The sequence below is a fragment of the Vigna angularis genome, chromosome 5 (assembly GCF_016808095.1).
Source record: "Vigna angularis cultivar LongXiaoDou No.4 chromosome 5, ASM1680809v1, whole genome shotgun sequence".
Classification (NCBI taxonomy): Eukaryota; Viridiplantae; Streptophyta; class Magnoliopsida; order Fabales; family Fabaceae; genus Vigna; species Vigna angularis.
The window spans coordinates 38,396,313-38,414,559 of record NC_068974.1 but is presented as its reverse complement, the minus strand read 5'-3'; the positions used below and the strand labels follow the sequence as shown (position 1 = coordinate 38,414,559).

The 18,247-nt window shown below is 32.9% G+C and overlaps 3 protein-coding genes and 1 non-coding gene across 4 annotated transcripts; 3 read left to right on the top strand and 1 right to left on the bottom strand.

The window, feature by feature from the left end:
• The first annotated feature begins 129 nt into the window (after positions 1–129).
• Positions 130–2,338, top strand: LOC108339614 (thaumatin-like protein 1b). Its single transcript, XM_017576773.2, has 3 exons — positions 130–523; positions 612–1,305; positions 1,887–2,338. The coding sequence occupies exons 1-3, from the start codon at positions 463–465 to the stop codon at positions 2,062–2,064; spliced, it is 933 nt and encodes a 310-aa protein (XP_017432262.1). The 5' UTR covers positions 130–462; the 3' UTR covers positions 2,065–2,338.
• A 5,881-nt stretch (positions 2,339–8,219) lies between these two features.
• LOC108338950 (thaumatin-like protein 1) lies at positions 8,220–10,715 on the top strand. Its single transcript, XM_017576037.2, has 3 exons — positions 8,220–8,430; positions 8,546–9,215; positions 10,172–10,715. The coding sequence occupies exons 1-3, from the start codon at positions 8,370–8,372 to the stop codon at positions 10,485–10,487; spliced, it is 1,047 nt and encodes a 348-aa protein (XP_017431526.1). The 5' UTR covers positions 8,220–8,369; the 3' UTR covers positions 10,488–10,715.
• Positions 10,716–11,589: 874 nt separating this feature from the next.
• On the top strand, positions 11,590–11,662 carry TRNAE-CUC (transfer RNA glutamic acid (anticodon CUC)). The gene has a single exon. It is a non-coding gene; the product is annotated as a tRNA-Glu (tRNA).
• A 2,981-nt stretch (positions 11,663–14,643) lies between these two features.
• Positions 14,644–17,994, bottom strand: LOC108340777 (protein NUCLEAR FUSION DEFECTIVE 4). Its single transcript, XM_017578350.2, has 3 exons — positions 17,401–17,994; positions 16,478–17,298; positions 14,644–15,472 (listed from the first exon to the last, which is right to left on the bottom strand). The coding sequence occupies exons 1-3, from the start codon at positions 17,740–17,742 to the stop codon at positions 14,995–14,997; spliced, it is 1,641 nt and encodes a 546-aa protein (XP_017433839.1). The 5' UTR covers positions 17,743–17,994; the 3' UTR covers positions 14,644–14,994.
• Positions 17,995–18,247: the final 253 nt, after the last annotated feature.

Here is an 18,247-nt window from a genome sequence, read left to right as displayed (position 1 = left end):
TGTATAGGATAGTTATCAAATAATTAAGAAAAAAGAGTAATAATATAGTGAATTTGATATTTTTTTTAAGGAACCTCCAAACTAGCAACTCTAGACTTTCACCACCTAAAAGAGAATACCTTAATACAATGATACATCTTGTCTGCTTCAGATTTTCCTCTATATTGGTGACTTGTTTTGCCTAATATGATGATGTTATATCACTATAGTGGAATTGTGTTTCACATGAGTTGTATTCCACAAGTGCATGAATTCCTGCTATGTCCCAAAGTTAAGAGGGAAACTATATATTAAAAAAGAAAAAGGAAAGGAAAGCTTTTTCATTGATGGCTTAAGAAACAGTGAAGTGAAAGAGGTGGCGAAGAAAAAGAAAAGCAAAGCAAAAGAAGAACACAATCACGCACTCAGCTTCACAACAAAACTGAATCAATCTCTGTTCTCTGGTTATTCTCAGTCATCCACATGGGTCGCTGGCTTCTCTTTCTCATCATTCTCAGCCTTGTCGCATTAACTTTCCTCTCAGGTAATTTCCAAAATCACAGATTTATAGAAAACCACAAATTTTAAATATAAATCTCTTTGACCACTTTTCCGGTTGCTGAAACTTGCAGAGGTACAATCAGCATCCTTCAAGATTGTCAACAAGTGTCGCCACACGATATGGCCGGGATTACTCTCCGGCGCCACCTCGCCTCCGCTTCCCACCACCGGATTCGCCCTCCTGAGCGGAGAATCGAAGACGTTAAAAATCCCGAAATCTTGGTCTGGTCGGATATGGGCACGGACCCTCTGCGGTCAAGACTCGGACGGAAAGTTCTCTTGCGGCACCGCCGACTGCGGCTCCGGCAAAGTAGAGTGCGTCGGCGGTGCCAAGCCGCCGGCGACATTGGCAGAGCTCACCCTGAACGGCGCAGACGGGCTGGACTTCTACGACGTGAGCTTGGTCGACGGTTACAACCTTCCGATGCTGATCGTGGCGAAGGACGGCACCAGGGGCGGGTGCAGTCCCACGGGGTGTCTCGTCGACCTCAACGGCGGGTGTCCGGCGGAGCTAAGGGTGGCACGCGTGAACGGCAGCCACAAGAGCGTGGCGTGCCGGAGCGCGTGCGAGGCCTTCGGTGATCCTAGTTTTTGCTGCAGCGGCGCGTACGCGACGCCTGACACGTGTGGTCCCTCTCCTTATTCGCTGTTCTTCAAGCACGCATGCCCACGCGCGTATAGCTACGCGTATGATGACAAGACGAGCACCTACACATGTGCCTCCGCGAACTATTTGATCATTTTCTGCCCCTTGCCCTACACCAGGTACAGTTACTATTTCACCATCACCCATCAACCTTACTTTCAGCTTCTTTTCATCTCTAAGCAAGGGTAATTATGACTTTATTTATGTTCTGTCTTCTTCCTTTTGCTCTTGAGCTGTCCATCTTCTGTGGTCCATATGATTTTCATGGCCTTCTATCATACCCATTAAATAAAGATAATATTTTTAACTTTTCAAGACATTTTTTTATGAATTGTTATAAGAAGTTGTTGGTGAAATTTAACCAGACCTGCAGAAAATAGTGATCACTGGTTCACATTTTTGTAGCCATGTCCCAATCAATGCACGTATTTATGTAAAAGTGAGTTTCTTAATTTCCACAAAACCCTCGCTTTTCCTTTTTGAGTTTGGATTTTCCTCGGTGTTTTTCTTTCATGCCCGACATCTCACCCTTAAATCCCGTAACAAGACAGAAACAGATGGACGATGTAGATTGTTTCATCTTTTAGACATTCTTTTATCGGTACATGTTGTCGTCTTCTAGGTTTTTTGTAGGGGTTGAGTTTGTACTGCATTTGAGTATTATATAATTGTTAATAACATGTGCATGTATGTTGAACAGCCAGAAAGTTTTGGGAGCACGAAAAGATGGGGCACAACTTCCTCTGGTAAACAAAACTATGATGTACTTATCAAGGCTTCAGTCAAGTGGTTCTTCGCCATTAGTTGTGGTTCAAACGCAGAGCATAGCTTATGTTGCCTCTGTTTTAGTGGCTCTGTTCCTGTTCTGCCCTCTCTAACACTATTTATGGACATTTCAGATAGATACCATATAGGAAAACACTGTAAATCCTTTTTCTTTTTGTTTATATTGTCTCCTTTTTCCCACTTTTAATACATCAACACTGCAGTAGTTGATCTCGGCGATCCTTCACTTCTTATTTTATGAACATGGAGGCATTACCAATTTGCAAAGTACTCTGCGAGAGATAGATTGTAACGAGTGCAACAGTGTGTACATGAGAATAGGCATATCAAGTAATCGCTATGAAGCTTCGTGCACAATTTTGGTTTTGTTCTGCCCAACTGAATTATTTAAATTTTTTAAATTTTGGTTCTGGATTTCAATTCCCTCCCCGAATTACAGGAATGGGCTCATTCATACACTGAACAAGATGCTTCTTCCTGCACCTCCAAAGGATTTATCTGCACTTTCAACTTTTCAGAAAATATCAAAACTAACCTTGGTTAAAATATTGTTAACTTAGGTAAAAAAAATTAACTTTTTCTCTGACCTATTATAATAAATTCACTCGTAGTTTAAGAGGTCGATGAATTTCAAAATTCGTTTAATGTTAAACAAATTTTGAAATTAGTTTAAGATTTAAGGGTTAAACAAATTTTGAAATTCAAGATTTAAAGATTAAACGAATTTGAAATCACTTCAACTCTTAAATGAATTTTGAAATCAATTTAAATTTTTAAAAGGATTTTAAAATTCGGTTAAGATTCAACTAATATTTTGCAATTTTCATGGTGAAATTGCTGGAACGTCTGTGTCATAGTGGTTGAGTGTGTAAGTTTACTAAGTCAAAGAAAAAAATAATTTCTTTTACCAAGGTTAAAAGCATCTTAACCAAGTTTAATTTTAGTATTTCTTGAAAAGTTGGAAATGCAAGAAGAAGCACCCAAAGGAATAATGGGCTCACCAAACTTGGCCTTTCTGTTTGGTTGTATTTTCTTTTTCTATCAAGAAACTTAAAAAGTACTAATAATGTGAAGATAAAGTTTTGATAAATATAGCTATAAGAAGAAAGGGTGAAAACGTATATTTTTTGAGTTAAAAACTTGAAATTAATCTCTAAGATTTTGTTTGAATCAGGATACTGATAACCAACAAAGAAAGAATGAAGAGAAAAGAGATAGGACAAGTTTGCTACTTGATATTTGTGAAGAAATAAGAAGAAAATAATTGCATGGGACCGTCACTATTATTCTACACAAATAATGATAAACTTACCTTTATTCAAAATATGTTATAAAATAGTATTTGATAGAATACCTTAACCAAATAGGATAAGGTTCCAACACTAGTAATGACTTTAGATGTATAACAATTCGTATTACTAAGAAAGTATTGATCAAATTTATCATAATCATTTAATATAAATGACTTGTTTACTTATTTATGATTTTTTAAAACGCATTTGAACATCAGTCGTGACTTGAGAGTATTTAAATTATTCAATTCATTTATTCATCTTATTGTACGAGAGATGCTAAATTATATTATTATAATGTTATATTTTTAATAATTATACATTATTGGTTGTGGTTACTGGAGACGGGAAAGATGTGAACTAAAAAAATATTTTAATAATAAGAATAATTATTTCCTCTATTCCAAACATTAATAATCTAATAAATAAAGAAAACATTTAATGGATTGAAAATAGTTAAGAGTAGTAAGGACTTTATAAACTAAATATAAAATTTCTATTTAGAAAATTTTGAAAATTTAAAATCTAATAAATTCATAGAGGATGAGATAAGTCAAGTATTAGTTAAATAAGTATATCTTTAGAAATGTCTCGTTGAGTGAGTAAGAATGTTCATTAAATAATGGAAAATGTTTTTTTAATAATTTTTTTTGACAATTTTTTAACAATAACCTATGTAGTAGCGTGTGATTGGTTCGTTTCAAATACACAGACCAATAAAATAATGAAATATTGTCTGTTGTTAAAAAATTGTTAAAATATCATGATCCTTAAATAATTTTTATTTTTCTAAAACTCTAAGTTTTATCTTGCTGGATGAGTTGGTGTACTCGTTAAGAGAAAGAAAAAACTTTGAAAATAAGAATAAATTATTTTAAGCTTTTAAAATAAAAATGTGTGGGTGTGCATGAATAAAACTAAAGTATTTTCCAAAATCTAATAATGATGTGTGTAAGATAAATTAGACTCTAAATATTTGTCATTTTTTATTATAGGATGTTATGTTTTACAATATAGTTATTTTCAATAGGAAAAAAATACTATATTGAGTTTGTTGTAGAATGTGTATTAAATAAAATTTTTAATAATGAAGTTATGTGAGTTTACTAATATTAGACTCATAAAAGAAAAATATTTTGACGGATGTTTCTATAATTTTTAGGTGCACTGTGGAAAAGAATTATATTTTCTAGATAAAAAAAAAAACTTATCCTATTATATAAAAATGACTTAATTCCCAACAGGTAATTTGGGAGCGAAAGATCTTCTAATACATGAATTTAACTCCATGCATAATTCAAAGATAGAAAAAAGTGTTTGTGATTATTTAAAGTTAAATATTTATGATGATACGTGGTCACTTGAACTAATATGTATAGACACTTGTTTTAATTATGTTTTTTAAAATTAAGTTTTTTAATAAACATAATTCGCTTGATATCTTAAAAGTTTGTCTTACAAAAGTATACTTAATGATAAATAAAGTATGACAAAAGGTTATTTTTTATGAAATACTGAATTTATATCATATATGATTAAATTTTAAGACGGATATATCAATTACTTGTGTTAAACTCCATGATCGATAAATTGAAATTAAGTATGAATTCAAGGTTTACAATCTAAATAAATGAACTTGTTTTAGTAAAGAGACGTGATAACTATATTAAATTATGGGATGTATTATTCTCCAAAACTTATCTATCACTATGATTTTAATCCTGAACCGTTGCAACCTTATCTTTCGTTAAGTAATTATTACTTCTTCAATTATATTCTCCATCAGCTAAATACTTCTTTATGTTTAAAAAATAAATAAAAAAGTTAACTTTACACAATTAAAATTGAGAACAAAGTGGGGACTCTTTTCATATCTTGTGAAAACTTATAACCATGAAGCAACTTTTTATTTTTTATAATTATTCTGTCTGTTTTCCATTTTAGCCAAATGGGCCATAAATCCATCATGCTTTTGTCAAGGAAAGATTGCTTAAATGGCCATTAAAATCATGTGTTTTAGAGTTTCCAATGTTTCAATTCCTTTTATGTTGCTGTCATCGGTGGCAAATATAAACCCACAGATCTCAATCACAACTTTTCTAATATCTGTTTTTTAGTTATCTATACTTTGATCGTTTGGTGGAGGAGGGTTTTTACATTCACCATGTATGTAATCTGGGTAAGTTTTGAAAAACTTAATAAATTTTATTTTGAAAATTATACTTTTATATATACGTGTGTGTGAGAGAGATATATTATTTTTTCCACCTTTTCCTTTATTGGGTCGATGAAGGTTTGAAAGTCAACATTTTGCAGTTTACAGTGTGTGGCATAAAAAGAAGAGAGAAGAGAGTGGAATCCAATGCTTCTCACATAATTGCTACTGCCACTCTGGTAAGTACTGTATAGACAATAACAACAATAACAACCAGCTTTCAAACACTTCATTAGTTCTCATCTTACCTTAATTTATCCTTAAAACAGAATGGTAAAACATGGAAAACGCAATTAGTTGTCATGGGAACATGTGCATGTAGAAGAAGGTGGTAGGATGAATGGGATTTGACCAAAGTGATATATTCGGCAAAAAAATAACACACTTTTATATTTATTTTATATACAATATAAAAGTAAAATAGTTGTAAAAATATATGTTTAAAAAAATAAAAAAGATAATATCAAACAAATATAAAAAGAAATTTATGTGTGAATTCCGCAAATTTTAAACAATTTTAAATAGGAGCATAACGTTTGAATTCTGATGTCGCAATAATAATGGTTGAAAATTAGTTTCCTACACAGTTTTTACGTATTTCTGAAAAAGTTAAAGTTTCAATACTTTCAGAAACTAAATTATGAAACAATGAAATCAAGCAACGAAAAAAAAATGAAAAGTGAACCTCAGAAAAGATACTTTGTGTTTTTTTCCTAGATTAGAGGAATTTAATCTTTGAAATTAAGCTTATACTATCATTAAATATGTGTTCAACGTATGGTAGATCCGAGCATATATCAAGGATTGGTTGTTACCTTTACATGGTTCTGACTTTTACTCACTATATGAACATTATATGAAAATTATATGAAATATTAAGTATCAACATTTTGAGATTGTGTTAAATCTTGCATGAACAACATTCATTTATTGTAACCCTTATATGCAAGTTGATTAATGAAGAATTTCACAATGATTGGACACATCGTTGTGAAAAAAGCTTTCTAATTTTTATTTTAAAACGTAAAGGAACATATATAATAGAGAACATCTCAACCTAAGGCATATCAACTGATAAGTAAATACATGTGATTGTGGATATATATCAATACAAGAAGAACAATTTAAAACATCGTTAAATTAGTTTTAACTGAGACATATTTCAATCAACCTATAGCAGGATATTTGTTGTTTATATTGAACAAGACATCTTTGTGAAACATTTTTAACTTGAATTACACACTTAGTTAAGAATAAAAATTGATTTTAATTTGAATCTAATTTTGACTTAAAAAATATAATAAATTGTATCCATTTAAATAAAAATGGATTGAAATTTAAAAGAGAATTATTGTACACGAATGAAAACAGTTAACAGTGTGTGTATTATGATTGAATAGAATTTAGAGAATGTAAATGTTATTAATTAAAGGTTAAATATTTTTATTTGCCTCCACTTTTCTAAAAGAATCTTAAATAGATGATTTTATTTTCATTCGTTTTAATTTGGTTTTTATTTTAAAAGTTTTGGTGCAATCAAATTAATTTTATTAATATTGTACTATCATAACTAAAACATGTTATGTATAAGTGTTTCTTTAAATTGATTTGTATTTAACTTTTTTAAATTAGGAAAGAAAATACCACGTGTTAAACTAATATTGGGTTGACAGAGTTACGTATTACGTGTTATTATCTATATCTTTATTTTGTCTCAATTCAGTTTTATTTTTTTTAAATTAAATAATTTTTTTTAAAAGATAAATTTAATTTTTATATAAATATTATACAAATATTTTTATTAATTTTTTTTTTAAATATTTATATTTTATAATGAATTCTATTTAAAATTGTTAATAAAAAGTAATATTAATAAAAAAAATTCAAAATCAATTTAAACATGTTAAACTTGTTTATCAAATTGCATTTCATAAAATAAATTATTATCAACTTTTTCAATTCTTTTAAATCACTATATATTTATTAAATATTTAAAATTTAAACATTTTTACACAAATCTGAGTTAATTTAAAAATGACAATTTTTAAAATTTAAAATAATTTTAAACAATTTTGTAATAAATTAGAAAAAAAATTAAAATTTAAAATTTAAAAATATTTTCAAATAAAGTTTAAATATAGATATAAATATAAATAAATTTAATATTTTTAAAAATATTTAATAAAATATATTAGTATAATATTTATATAAAAATTAAATTTCATTTTAATTTAAAAAAATGATTTCATTTTTAAAAAAAATTAAAAGAATTGAGATAAAAATAAAATAAAAGAACTAAATTAAAATTAAAGGCACGTGACACAATTTTACAAGTAACAAATATATATTCTTTAAAATTAAATTAATTAAAAAATATCTAAATAAAAAACATAAACTGACAAATACCATCTTTTAATTATATGTCAGTGCAATAATCTGATTGCTTTACATTTGTCAAAATAAGGATTAAAATGAGACATATAAAAATAAAAACAATTATTTGAGATTTAAAAAAAATATACAAATGAAATTATTTACTTGGATGTGCAATTGGCAGCAAAAGAGAGGTCCCGTTGTTAAATCAGCCCGATTAATTAGGGATGAAATTATTGTGACCAACATACTATATTTTATTTATTTATTAAGCACCCCCTAAAAGACTGTGTTTTTGACACACACTGTCCTTGGTAAAACTCACTCTTCCACTTTTACCCCTAAGTCACTTGTCGTTTTCTGCCTCCTCCATACAAACAAACACTACCCCTCTTCTTCCCAGACCCTGCTCTTCTGCTACTCATTCACCAACACTCAGAGGAGGAACAGTTGGTGATCATAACATAACAAACACTCACAAACCATACCCAACCAAGAAAAAACCAGACACCAACTTATGGATCTCACACAACTCTCATGTCTCACTTTCATTGTTCTCCTGTTCTTCACTACCCCAGGTAAAAACGCCATCTTTATATCCTCACATTATGTTTTTCATTGTTAAACTACAAAAACAACACTTTTTTTTTTTTTTACTAACTGTCGCTTCTTCTTCTTCTTCACGTTCTTCAGGGGTTATGGCTGCCACCTTCACATTCGTTAACCGATGCGATTACACGGTGTGGCCTGGCATTCTCGCAAATGCTGGTAGCCCACCACTCCAGAGCACCGGCTTCGAGCTTCCCAAGGACACTTCTCGCACCTTCCAAGCTTCCACCGGCTGGTCCGGTCGCTTCTGGGCCCGAACCGGTTGCACCTTTGACGGATCCGGATCCGGTTCCTGCCTCACTGGCGACTGTGGCTCCGGCCAAGTCGAATGCAACGGCGCGGGAGCCGCCCCGCCGGCCACTCTCGCCGAGTTCACGCTGGGCACCGGAGGCCAAGACTTCTACGACGTCAGCCTCGTCGACGGCTACAACCTTCCCATGATCGTGGAGGGTACTGGCGGGTCGGGTCTATGCGCCACTACGGGGTGCACGTCGGATCTGAACCAGCAATGCCCGGCGGAGCTGAGAGCCTCCGAGGGAAGCGCGTGCAAGAGCGCGTGTGAGGCTTTTGGTAGCCCCGAGTACTGCTGCAACGGCGCGTATGGCTCACCCGCAACCTGTAGGCCCTCCATTTACTCGGAGATGTTCAAGGCAGCTTGCCCAAAATCGTATAGCTACGCTTACGACGACGCTACCAGTACTTTTACGTGTAGCGGCGCTGATTACACCGTTACCTTCTGTCCATCCTCTCCAAGGTTAACATTCTTCCCCGTTCTCTCTCTTTTCCTCTGCTTTGCCCTTCCGTTCATTCATTGCTCACCTCTGTTTCTGTTTCTGTTTCATGCTTACTCACTCCATCTCAATTTACCACCTAACTTTTTTCCTTATGCAGTGCTGTATTTTACTGATTCTAATTGTTTCATTTGCCTTGTTTCTCTGCCCTTAAAATCGCATCTTTGAAACTGCAACCTGCTACTATTTTTTGCAGACTACTTTTATGCACATTATTTAGTTGGTATTCCTATTAACTTGTTATCTCGAGAAGGGTAAATATCATAGTATTTTCCTGAAAAAAAAAATAGTTAACCCTACTTTAGTCGAGTGTGAAGGTGGTGTATTTGTATATATTGTCTGATGGAAGACATTTGTATAGTTTAATGTCACATAAACATCGTATTTAGTCTTTTTTTTTATCGATATCAAACAAATCTGTCTCTGCTGATTTACTATTGTTTTAGTTTACTGTCACAAACATCATGCAATATATTCGTACTATGTTTATTTTATTCTGATCTGAGAATTTTTGCAGTATAATTCTAAATTATTCTATGATATTCTTATATTCTTTTGTAGGTTAAGGTTAAATTTGTTTCACATTCTCAAGTTTTTTTATTTAACACTTTCTTGTTATAGTAGGAAGATTTCACTATTTCCAGCATCAGTGCGTTAGGTGGGTTTTGGTATGGCCAAAGCAGAACTTTTTAATGTTCATGTTACTAATAAATAAATAGTAGATGATGGTTAAGTGAGCATTGATGATGGTTGGTGCTTGGTGCTACTTCCATTACCTAATACTATCCAATAAAATTCATATATGCAACAATCCCTTGTTGATGTTGCATTGACCATAGAATGTTAGCATTGAACAAGAATTTGAGGTTGTTTGAGAAATTGATGATGGTCTCAATGTGTGCATGATTTGATTTTGCAGTCAGAAATCGTCACGAGATACCACCACCAACCCCATGCCCTCAACATCATCATCACAAGGGACAGTGACAGGAACAGAAACAGGAACAGGAATGGGATCCGAAGGAGGAGCGGTGGTGTACACGGGTGCGGACAATGGAGTTGTGTATAACTCCGTTACGGCTTCCGGGTCAAGTACAGGATCCGGAGGAGAAACAATGCTGGCAGATGGGTCATATTTAGCTGGGTTGGCGATGGGAGAGTCCTCCCCCAGAAGAACAGTTTCCATGGCGTTTGTGTCCTCAGCTAGCTTTTTGCTTATTTTCACCTTGCTTTAGCCGAACCAGCATCGTGGCTTTTGTTTGTTTCTTAAATGTAAATGGGTCTTAGAATTTGGGGTTTTTCGTGGTGGGTTCAAGAATTTTGGCTTTGCCAGTAAAGCTGGCAGATTCTCCTTGATTGTAAACCACCCGCCAAAAGATTCGGCAAAAAAAATATTCCGTGTTTCATTCGTTAAAGTTCTGGTTTTTATATTGTTAATTAATCTCTGGAGCATTTATCTCCCACATCCAAGCTTTTCTGAGGTTCTATCTTCATGCTGTGAGCGAAAGCCTTTCAATTGGGTTTCTCACCGACGGACGACATAAGAGAAGAACAGATCTTTCTGCTTAACAAGGTTCACTTTGCGGCTATTACAAGTAATTTGTTTGGCTTTTAATTTTTTGTTTGTCTGGTACGAGGGAGTTCTGTCTGAAATGCGTTTTTCTGGTTTTATCAAAGTAAATAAAAGGTTAATTATGGAATATAGCACAAGACTAGGTTCAATTATTAAAACGGTACACTGCAAGTGTCGTTTAATTTTTTTATCTATCTGTCATCAAGAACGAGAATAATGTTCAACAAGATCATATCTTATGGAAAGTGCATTGAGTGGCATGCCTTTGATTTGGTGTTGCAACTAATCTAATGAACTTTTTCTGTGCATTTTTCAAAAAGATGATCATATCGTCCAAATGCTGCCGTTTTGGGGACCCAGCACAAAGACAGTTTCGAACATATAGTGACTGCAAGAATAATTTAAGTTCTTGTGGCATTTGATTACCATTTCATCATGTGAGTTGGGAACTTGGTGTTTGTATTTTACCTTTTTGTTAAATCGAGCTAATGGTGATTATGGTGTGTGATGCGTTGTTTCCCATTTACGACCATCGTTTTGGAACCCAACACGAATAATCAGTCCTAAAAAAACTTAATTTTAGTATGTTTTTCGTTTGATGTTTGAAAATTTTGAATTTATATTTTTACAAGTAAGAAATAAATTTGTTTTAACTTCATCATACGCTAAGTAGTTCAATTAAATTAAAAACAAATGAACATCTAAAAATGACACCAGTATTTGACTATATTGTAGATAAATTAATTGCATATTTAAATGTAAAATCCGTTGTAGTCTAGTTGGTCAGGATATTCGGCTCTCACCCGAAAGACCCGGGTTCAAGTCCCGGCAACGGAATTTTCCTTTTTCTTTAGTTTTTTACTTTATTTAAAATGGAAATATCTGACAATAAAGGACAAAAATTATCTGTACTGCAATGATGGGAGGAAAATCTATTGATTAACCATACATCTTAACTTCTTTTTAATAAATTCACTTAAAACTTAGTATTGTATGATTGAGTATTAGTCTGTATTTTAAATTTTAATATTGCATTTGAGCGATCTTTGTTGTTATTTTTATTTCTTTTTCTAAATAAATGTATGAGGACGATGAAATGTTCTTTATTATGCTTGTGAAATAAATATATATAATTTTCAATTAATATTATGATGTTTTCCTTGACTAAAAATATTGTCAGATATTTTCAGGGACGAACATAATATTTTTTAGCAAAGGGGCATCGGACGAAAATGAAGCCCGCGTTTGAGCTCTCATCTTGTTCATTTTCCCTCCAAAATAATGGCGAAGCCATATTATCAGGATTTCTTTGAAGAACAGTGATGAGGAGGTAAATGGACTAGTATATTTTTGGGTCAAGTATGTTTTTAGGACTCAGATTCTGTGCTGCACTTTTTGTGTTGTTTTTTTATTGGGCATTATAAATACTTTAATATTGATATTCTAAGAAAATAATAATATATTTTTAAACATTATCATTAGTTGTCATGAGTGTATTTTGAATAAAAGCAGAGAAACAACAGATAAAAACTTAGCAGTATTCAAATTTAAAGTATTAGTTTTCTTGACACAAAACTAAATTAGTTTATGTTAACAATATTTACCTATTTTTGTTTCTAAGTTTTCAAAATAAATATATATAATCTTTTTAATATAATTATGTTAATTTTTTACTTTTCAAACACGTTTTTTAATAAACATGGAATTAAAAATATATTGAATGATATAAATAACTCAATTATTGGTATGAAACATGTTTGATACGTAATTAGATTAAATTAAAGAACTATAATAATTCATTTTTAAAGAGTAAAATGTATTAAAATTTTGAAAAAAAACAAATTTTATTTTCACTTAAAAATTTAGAAATTAAAAATATATTTAACTCACTTAATTTTTTTATTGCGATACTAATATTATTCAGTAGTTTAAGATTATTGTATGCATAATAAAAAAAATTATAAATATACTATTTTTAAACATTTGTGTTAAAATAATATCTTCTTGACCATCGATGGCTTATTTTAGATACAAAATAAAAGGTAATTTTAATGTATGATCGAAAGAGTCAAATGTATAAACAAACTACCATTAAGATTAGACGGTCAAGAAGTTAGACTAATCGATTAATGGTTAAAATAATTAATTTTAATGTGAAACAACTGAAAAGTAAAATGGAATTAATAACAATTGAATCGTAATTAGGTGTGTTAAACAAAATTTTACTCCAAAATCTATAAATAGAAAGTAATTTTAATGTATGATTGTTTGGTGAGTCATAGGACAAACAGTCAAATGTATAAACAAACTACCATTAAGATCGGACAGTCAAGAAGACAAACTAATCAATTAATGGTTAAAGTAATTAATTTTACTGTGAAACAACTGAAAAATAAAGTGAAATTAATAACAATTGAATCGTAATTAGATTTGCTAATCAAAAGTTTACTCCAAAATCTATAAATATAAGTTCAAAATAAAGAGATAAATAGCATGCATTTATTATATTATTAACATCTAAAATATCAAATGTTAAATTCACTTTTTGTGTGTACTATTTCAATCATTTAGATGAATAGTTACTACAGAAACTTAAAGTTAAAGACAGCTTTTAAATCTTTAGAAGATCTATTGGAGATTGAACCGGTTAACTTCAATCTTATAATTGTTTTAAGGAAATATTAGAAGAAAAAGTAATAGGGTAGAAACTTCCGTCATCTTAGATTTTTTATATATAACTAAAAGTATCATTATTTTTGAAACGAGAAATTAATTTATTTATCTCTCTTTCTTGTTTTTTACTTTAGGGAGAATTATTTTATTGGTAATAATAGGAATTCCGTTGTAGTCTAGTTGGTAAGGACACTCAGACTCTCCCATGAGAAACTCGAGTCCCGAAATGGAAATGGGTTTTTACCATTTCAAATCTAAACCTTTTTTTTTCCTGCACTCTGTCATTTTGGAAATTTATTTTCTAGAATACAATGAACAAGTTTGATTTTTTTTTTCTGAAGCCAATGGACCCCTTCTTTTACGAAAAGCATTTTTTGATAGTATTTTAATGGGGTGGGAGTGAAAATTTAACGAGGTGCAGGAAGTAATTACCCACCTTCTAAGGTAAAGTTTATTTTCCTTTTACTTTTTTAAGAATTATGTCAAACCATTCTTCCTTTTCACATAAATTCTGACTCATCCTTCTTTTCATATAATTAATGATACACCTTAGATTATTTTCATTAAATTTTGTATTAATTTCACTACTGAAAATCTAATAAGGTATGAATGTGCACGAGTCTTAGTTTTAATTTGAAGACTTTTAATATTGCGTTTGAGCTATCTTTTGTTGTTGTTTTTATTTAATTTTCTAAATAAATGTATGAATGAGAGTCATATGATGTTCTTTATTATGCTTGTGAAATAACTATATATTTTTTAACTGACATTAAAATTATTATAACAAATCTGAAAGTTGTATATTAGGTATGTAATTAAAAAATTTGCATCATATTTTGATCATTGAACTATTAAATTAATTTTTAAGAAACTAAATATAGTGGTACTATTAACTAAAATCACCCAGACATCACTGATCTTATTTTCATGTAAAATTTTAAAACCAGAACTTCACTGATCTTACTGTTCCTAGATATGTTGAAAGCATCTGTAGATTTGCAATTAATGTCTGAGATCTATGGCAGGTTTTGTTTGGTTTTATTTGTTTTTGCAACAAAAGAAGACAAAGGAAAAGGACGATGGAAGGTTTTTGGAATGAAATATCTTCTAGCTGTAAATAGATTCAAAGATATAACACATGATCAATGCCAAAAGTTGCAACCTTAATACAGTGACTTTCATACTTTTAGTAACCAAACAACACTGGTTTAATGAATATGATAAAAAGAACCGATACCGCCATTCCTATTCATAGAACATATATAGTGTTTTGATCTACCAAAAAACCCATCACATCGATACTAAAGACACCTCTCTCTATTTGGTACATAAACAGTTCTAAAAACACATTGTAAAGGAAATAACAGCACACCACGGAGGCAAAAATGGAATAAAAAACAATCAGCCTCCTTTTTCTAAAAAATGAGCTAATACGGATATTGAGATATCATTTGAGCAAAGAGTTCATCAATCCCAGGAATGTGATTCATTATGAATCAACGGCTGCTTAATGCTGATAAGGATTTCTTGGGTTTCTTGCTCATGGAAATCTTTGTGTAAACAGTTTTGGTTCTGAATGACAAGAGAATGTCTAAGAAGAAGCCAACGATACATGCTCCGGTCATGACAATAAAGACCAGCCTGTAACAGTGACCTCCAACACAGGTGTTGCCTCCTCCCTCAGTTGTCGTTGCTTCCATATCATACAGCATGCCAGCAAGCAAACCAGAGAAAAGGAAAGAGCCCAGAGGAAGGTTAAGGATCAGAATGTTATAGATGAGACCATAGTATTTCAGACCAAATAACTCCGAGGCTGCTGGAACTGTGATTGCAAGCCTAACTCCATAACATATGCCAACCAAAATAGACCCGATGTATAGAGAACCTGGCATAGCCATTGCCATCAGTATATAACCAACAGCCATTAGAAGCTGAGATGCTGCATTCCAGAGAGGTCTTGGTGTTGCTGCTCTCCTGCAGATCAATTTTCGAATAAGAAATGAGATTAATCTAATTTATAATATGTGAATGCAAACCTCAATTTAATATATGTATGCCAATTCAACTCACTTTCTTATGACCAACATTTAACAGTGTTTTTCTGGTTGCAAATATACGGCCTATAATAGATAATAAAACTCAAAAGACAAATTTGCAAACCGTGACAAATTGATTCTTACTATAATAGACAAAACATGCACAAAATCGAGTCTCTCATAAATTACTACCAAACTTACTATAATAGACTAACCATGCTCCAAATCAAATCAATCAAACTACTACCTAACTTTCTTCTGCCTTTAGGCACAAAATAAGCTCATTAAGACTGAGATCTATCCAAAAACAACTTTAATTCGAGCAATAAACAATTTGATTTTAACGCAACTGTATGCATATAAATAAATCTTGTATCATCATCATCTGAATATTGTCTCGTTGTTGAATAAGTTAGGCCTATATTATACATCTCAACATTTTTTATTTTTTCATCAACAAAATACTGTTACGCTTATCAAAAGATATAATAATTCAATGTAAAAAAGTTTTAAAAAGCATTTAAGGAAATATTTAGAATCCAAATAGATAACTCAGATAAGAAAAAAATGTTATTCTTATATTTTATTGTGATATTTGTGTTTTCTTTTTTATGAAACATAAAAAAAACATCACCGATATTACCTATTATATTTTGAGAATCCAACAAGTAAAAGTAAAATGTATGATTAGACAAATGATCCACAAGATTATTTTCATATGCAATATGATTGCGACTAGTATATCCCACTTGCTATTCATTTTACATTATTTGATTCATTTTTATTCCAAGTGCTATATGCTTTTTCTGCCGTCATTTTGTATATTAAATTTGATTTTTTCACAATTGAAGATAAAACCAATTCTTTTGTTTCGGTCATAGTATGAAAACATTTTAAAAATGTATGAAAATTGGTTTGGTTGAAGTGGAATGATAAGACTTACTTGATTGTGAACTCGGAAACGGTACCCGAGATGATCCGCCCAAAGAATCCGAAAATACTGGTCAAAGAGACAAAAAGTGAGACATCTGGGTACCCGAGAGCCAACCCGATTTGACCCATATTGTTCATCACAGCCAAACCAGTTCCAACCCCGCAGAGAAACGACACGAACAAGATCCAAAAATCCACGCTCTTCAGCACCTCCATTATCGTGTGCTCTTCACCCACCATCGGCGCTCTCTTCTCCACCAAAGCCTCCTCTTCAACCGCCGCCACGCTTTCGTTTTCCTTTTCCCCACCACCAAGCAACGGTTCATTCGCTCTCTGCCCCTCCACGTCATTCCCCGCTCCGAGACGTCCCTTGAAGTACGTGTACACCGGAATCCCCAACGGCGAAGCCAGCATAACCAGCAGAACGGCGACGAAAACTCGCGACACCAGGACGCCGGGGCTGGGGACGAAGCCATAGACCAAGAGGAAGAGCGCGACGAGGACGGCAACGACGTTGAAGACGCCGAAATACTTGACCTCCTCGGCGTTTCCGGCGGCGGCGACGGCGTGAGGAAGCTCTCGGAGGAAAAAGATACCGGTGAGACAAACAACGAGGGGAACGAGAGAGAGCATGACGAGGAAGTAGGCAGGGTCGTCGGCGAAAAGTGCAGAACAGATCGTGGTGAATATCGCAGTGCTCAACCCTACAAAGCCTTTCAAAATCCCCGAAACGGGTCCTCTGTTTGTACGGAAGTTGCGTATGCACGTTACCAAAACGGCAGTGTTCATCCACGTCGTGCTGTTCCCTCCCATGCACAGAAACACGCACATCTGCATCGTTTTACCAAACACGACGAACTTATCAGTAAATCAATAACAGGGACTTTTAATTGTACCAGATTCAAATCTCAAAAACCTCTTAAATTTTCATACCTGCCAATAGGGAAGGGGCTGGATTTTCTGGCTCACAACGAGCCATTGAACTCCGTATCCAATTAGGCCTTCAACGGAGCCTATCAGGAGAATGGCCCAAGTCGGGAAGCGGTCGGAGGCGAGGCCCGCCAGAAGCCCAAAGGCTTTTCCGATGTCTTTAGCAACGGAGAGGTTGTTGAGTTGCACCTGCGTGAGATGCATGAGGGATTTGAGCGCATCGGAGTAATTGGAGAAGGTGTAGTTGTTGCCGGAGATGCACTGAATCCAGACGGCGGCCACGAAGCCCAGCCATTTACTGGTGGTTGAAACGGTGGGAGGCGAAAAGGCGGTTGCGGTGCCCATCTAATTAACCAGAATTAACGGTGTTGAGTTTTTGGATATGGAGAAACCGAAGACGTGCGTGATGTATTTATAGCAGTGTTCCCACCAGTCTGGGCAGGTTTTCTCAGTCCACTTGACGATGAAGAGGGTGCAACCACTGTAGCTTCAATTGGACGGGAACTGTAGAGGATTTCTTAGTTTTTCTTTTTACTATTTAATTAATGTTATATAGGATATAAACGTGTGAATTAGAAAAAGGGAAAATGTACTCTTCCATGGTCCTTGTCAGATTTAGATCTTTAACATTCATTGTTTTTTGTGGAGATAGACTGTGAGACCAACTCGTCCACTTGATCACACATTTTGTAGTTGTTGATATTTTCAAACTCAGAATTTAACAACATTACATGGATTAACTGATCCTCACCTAACTTTTTTCTTATTTTGTCGTAAACTCTGTTTTTTAAATAATACTTTCTATACAAACGTAAATTTAATATTTTTAAAACAAAAAAATAAAAATAGA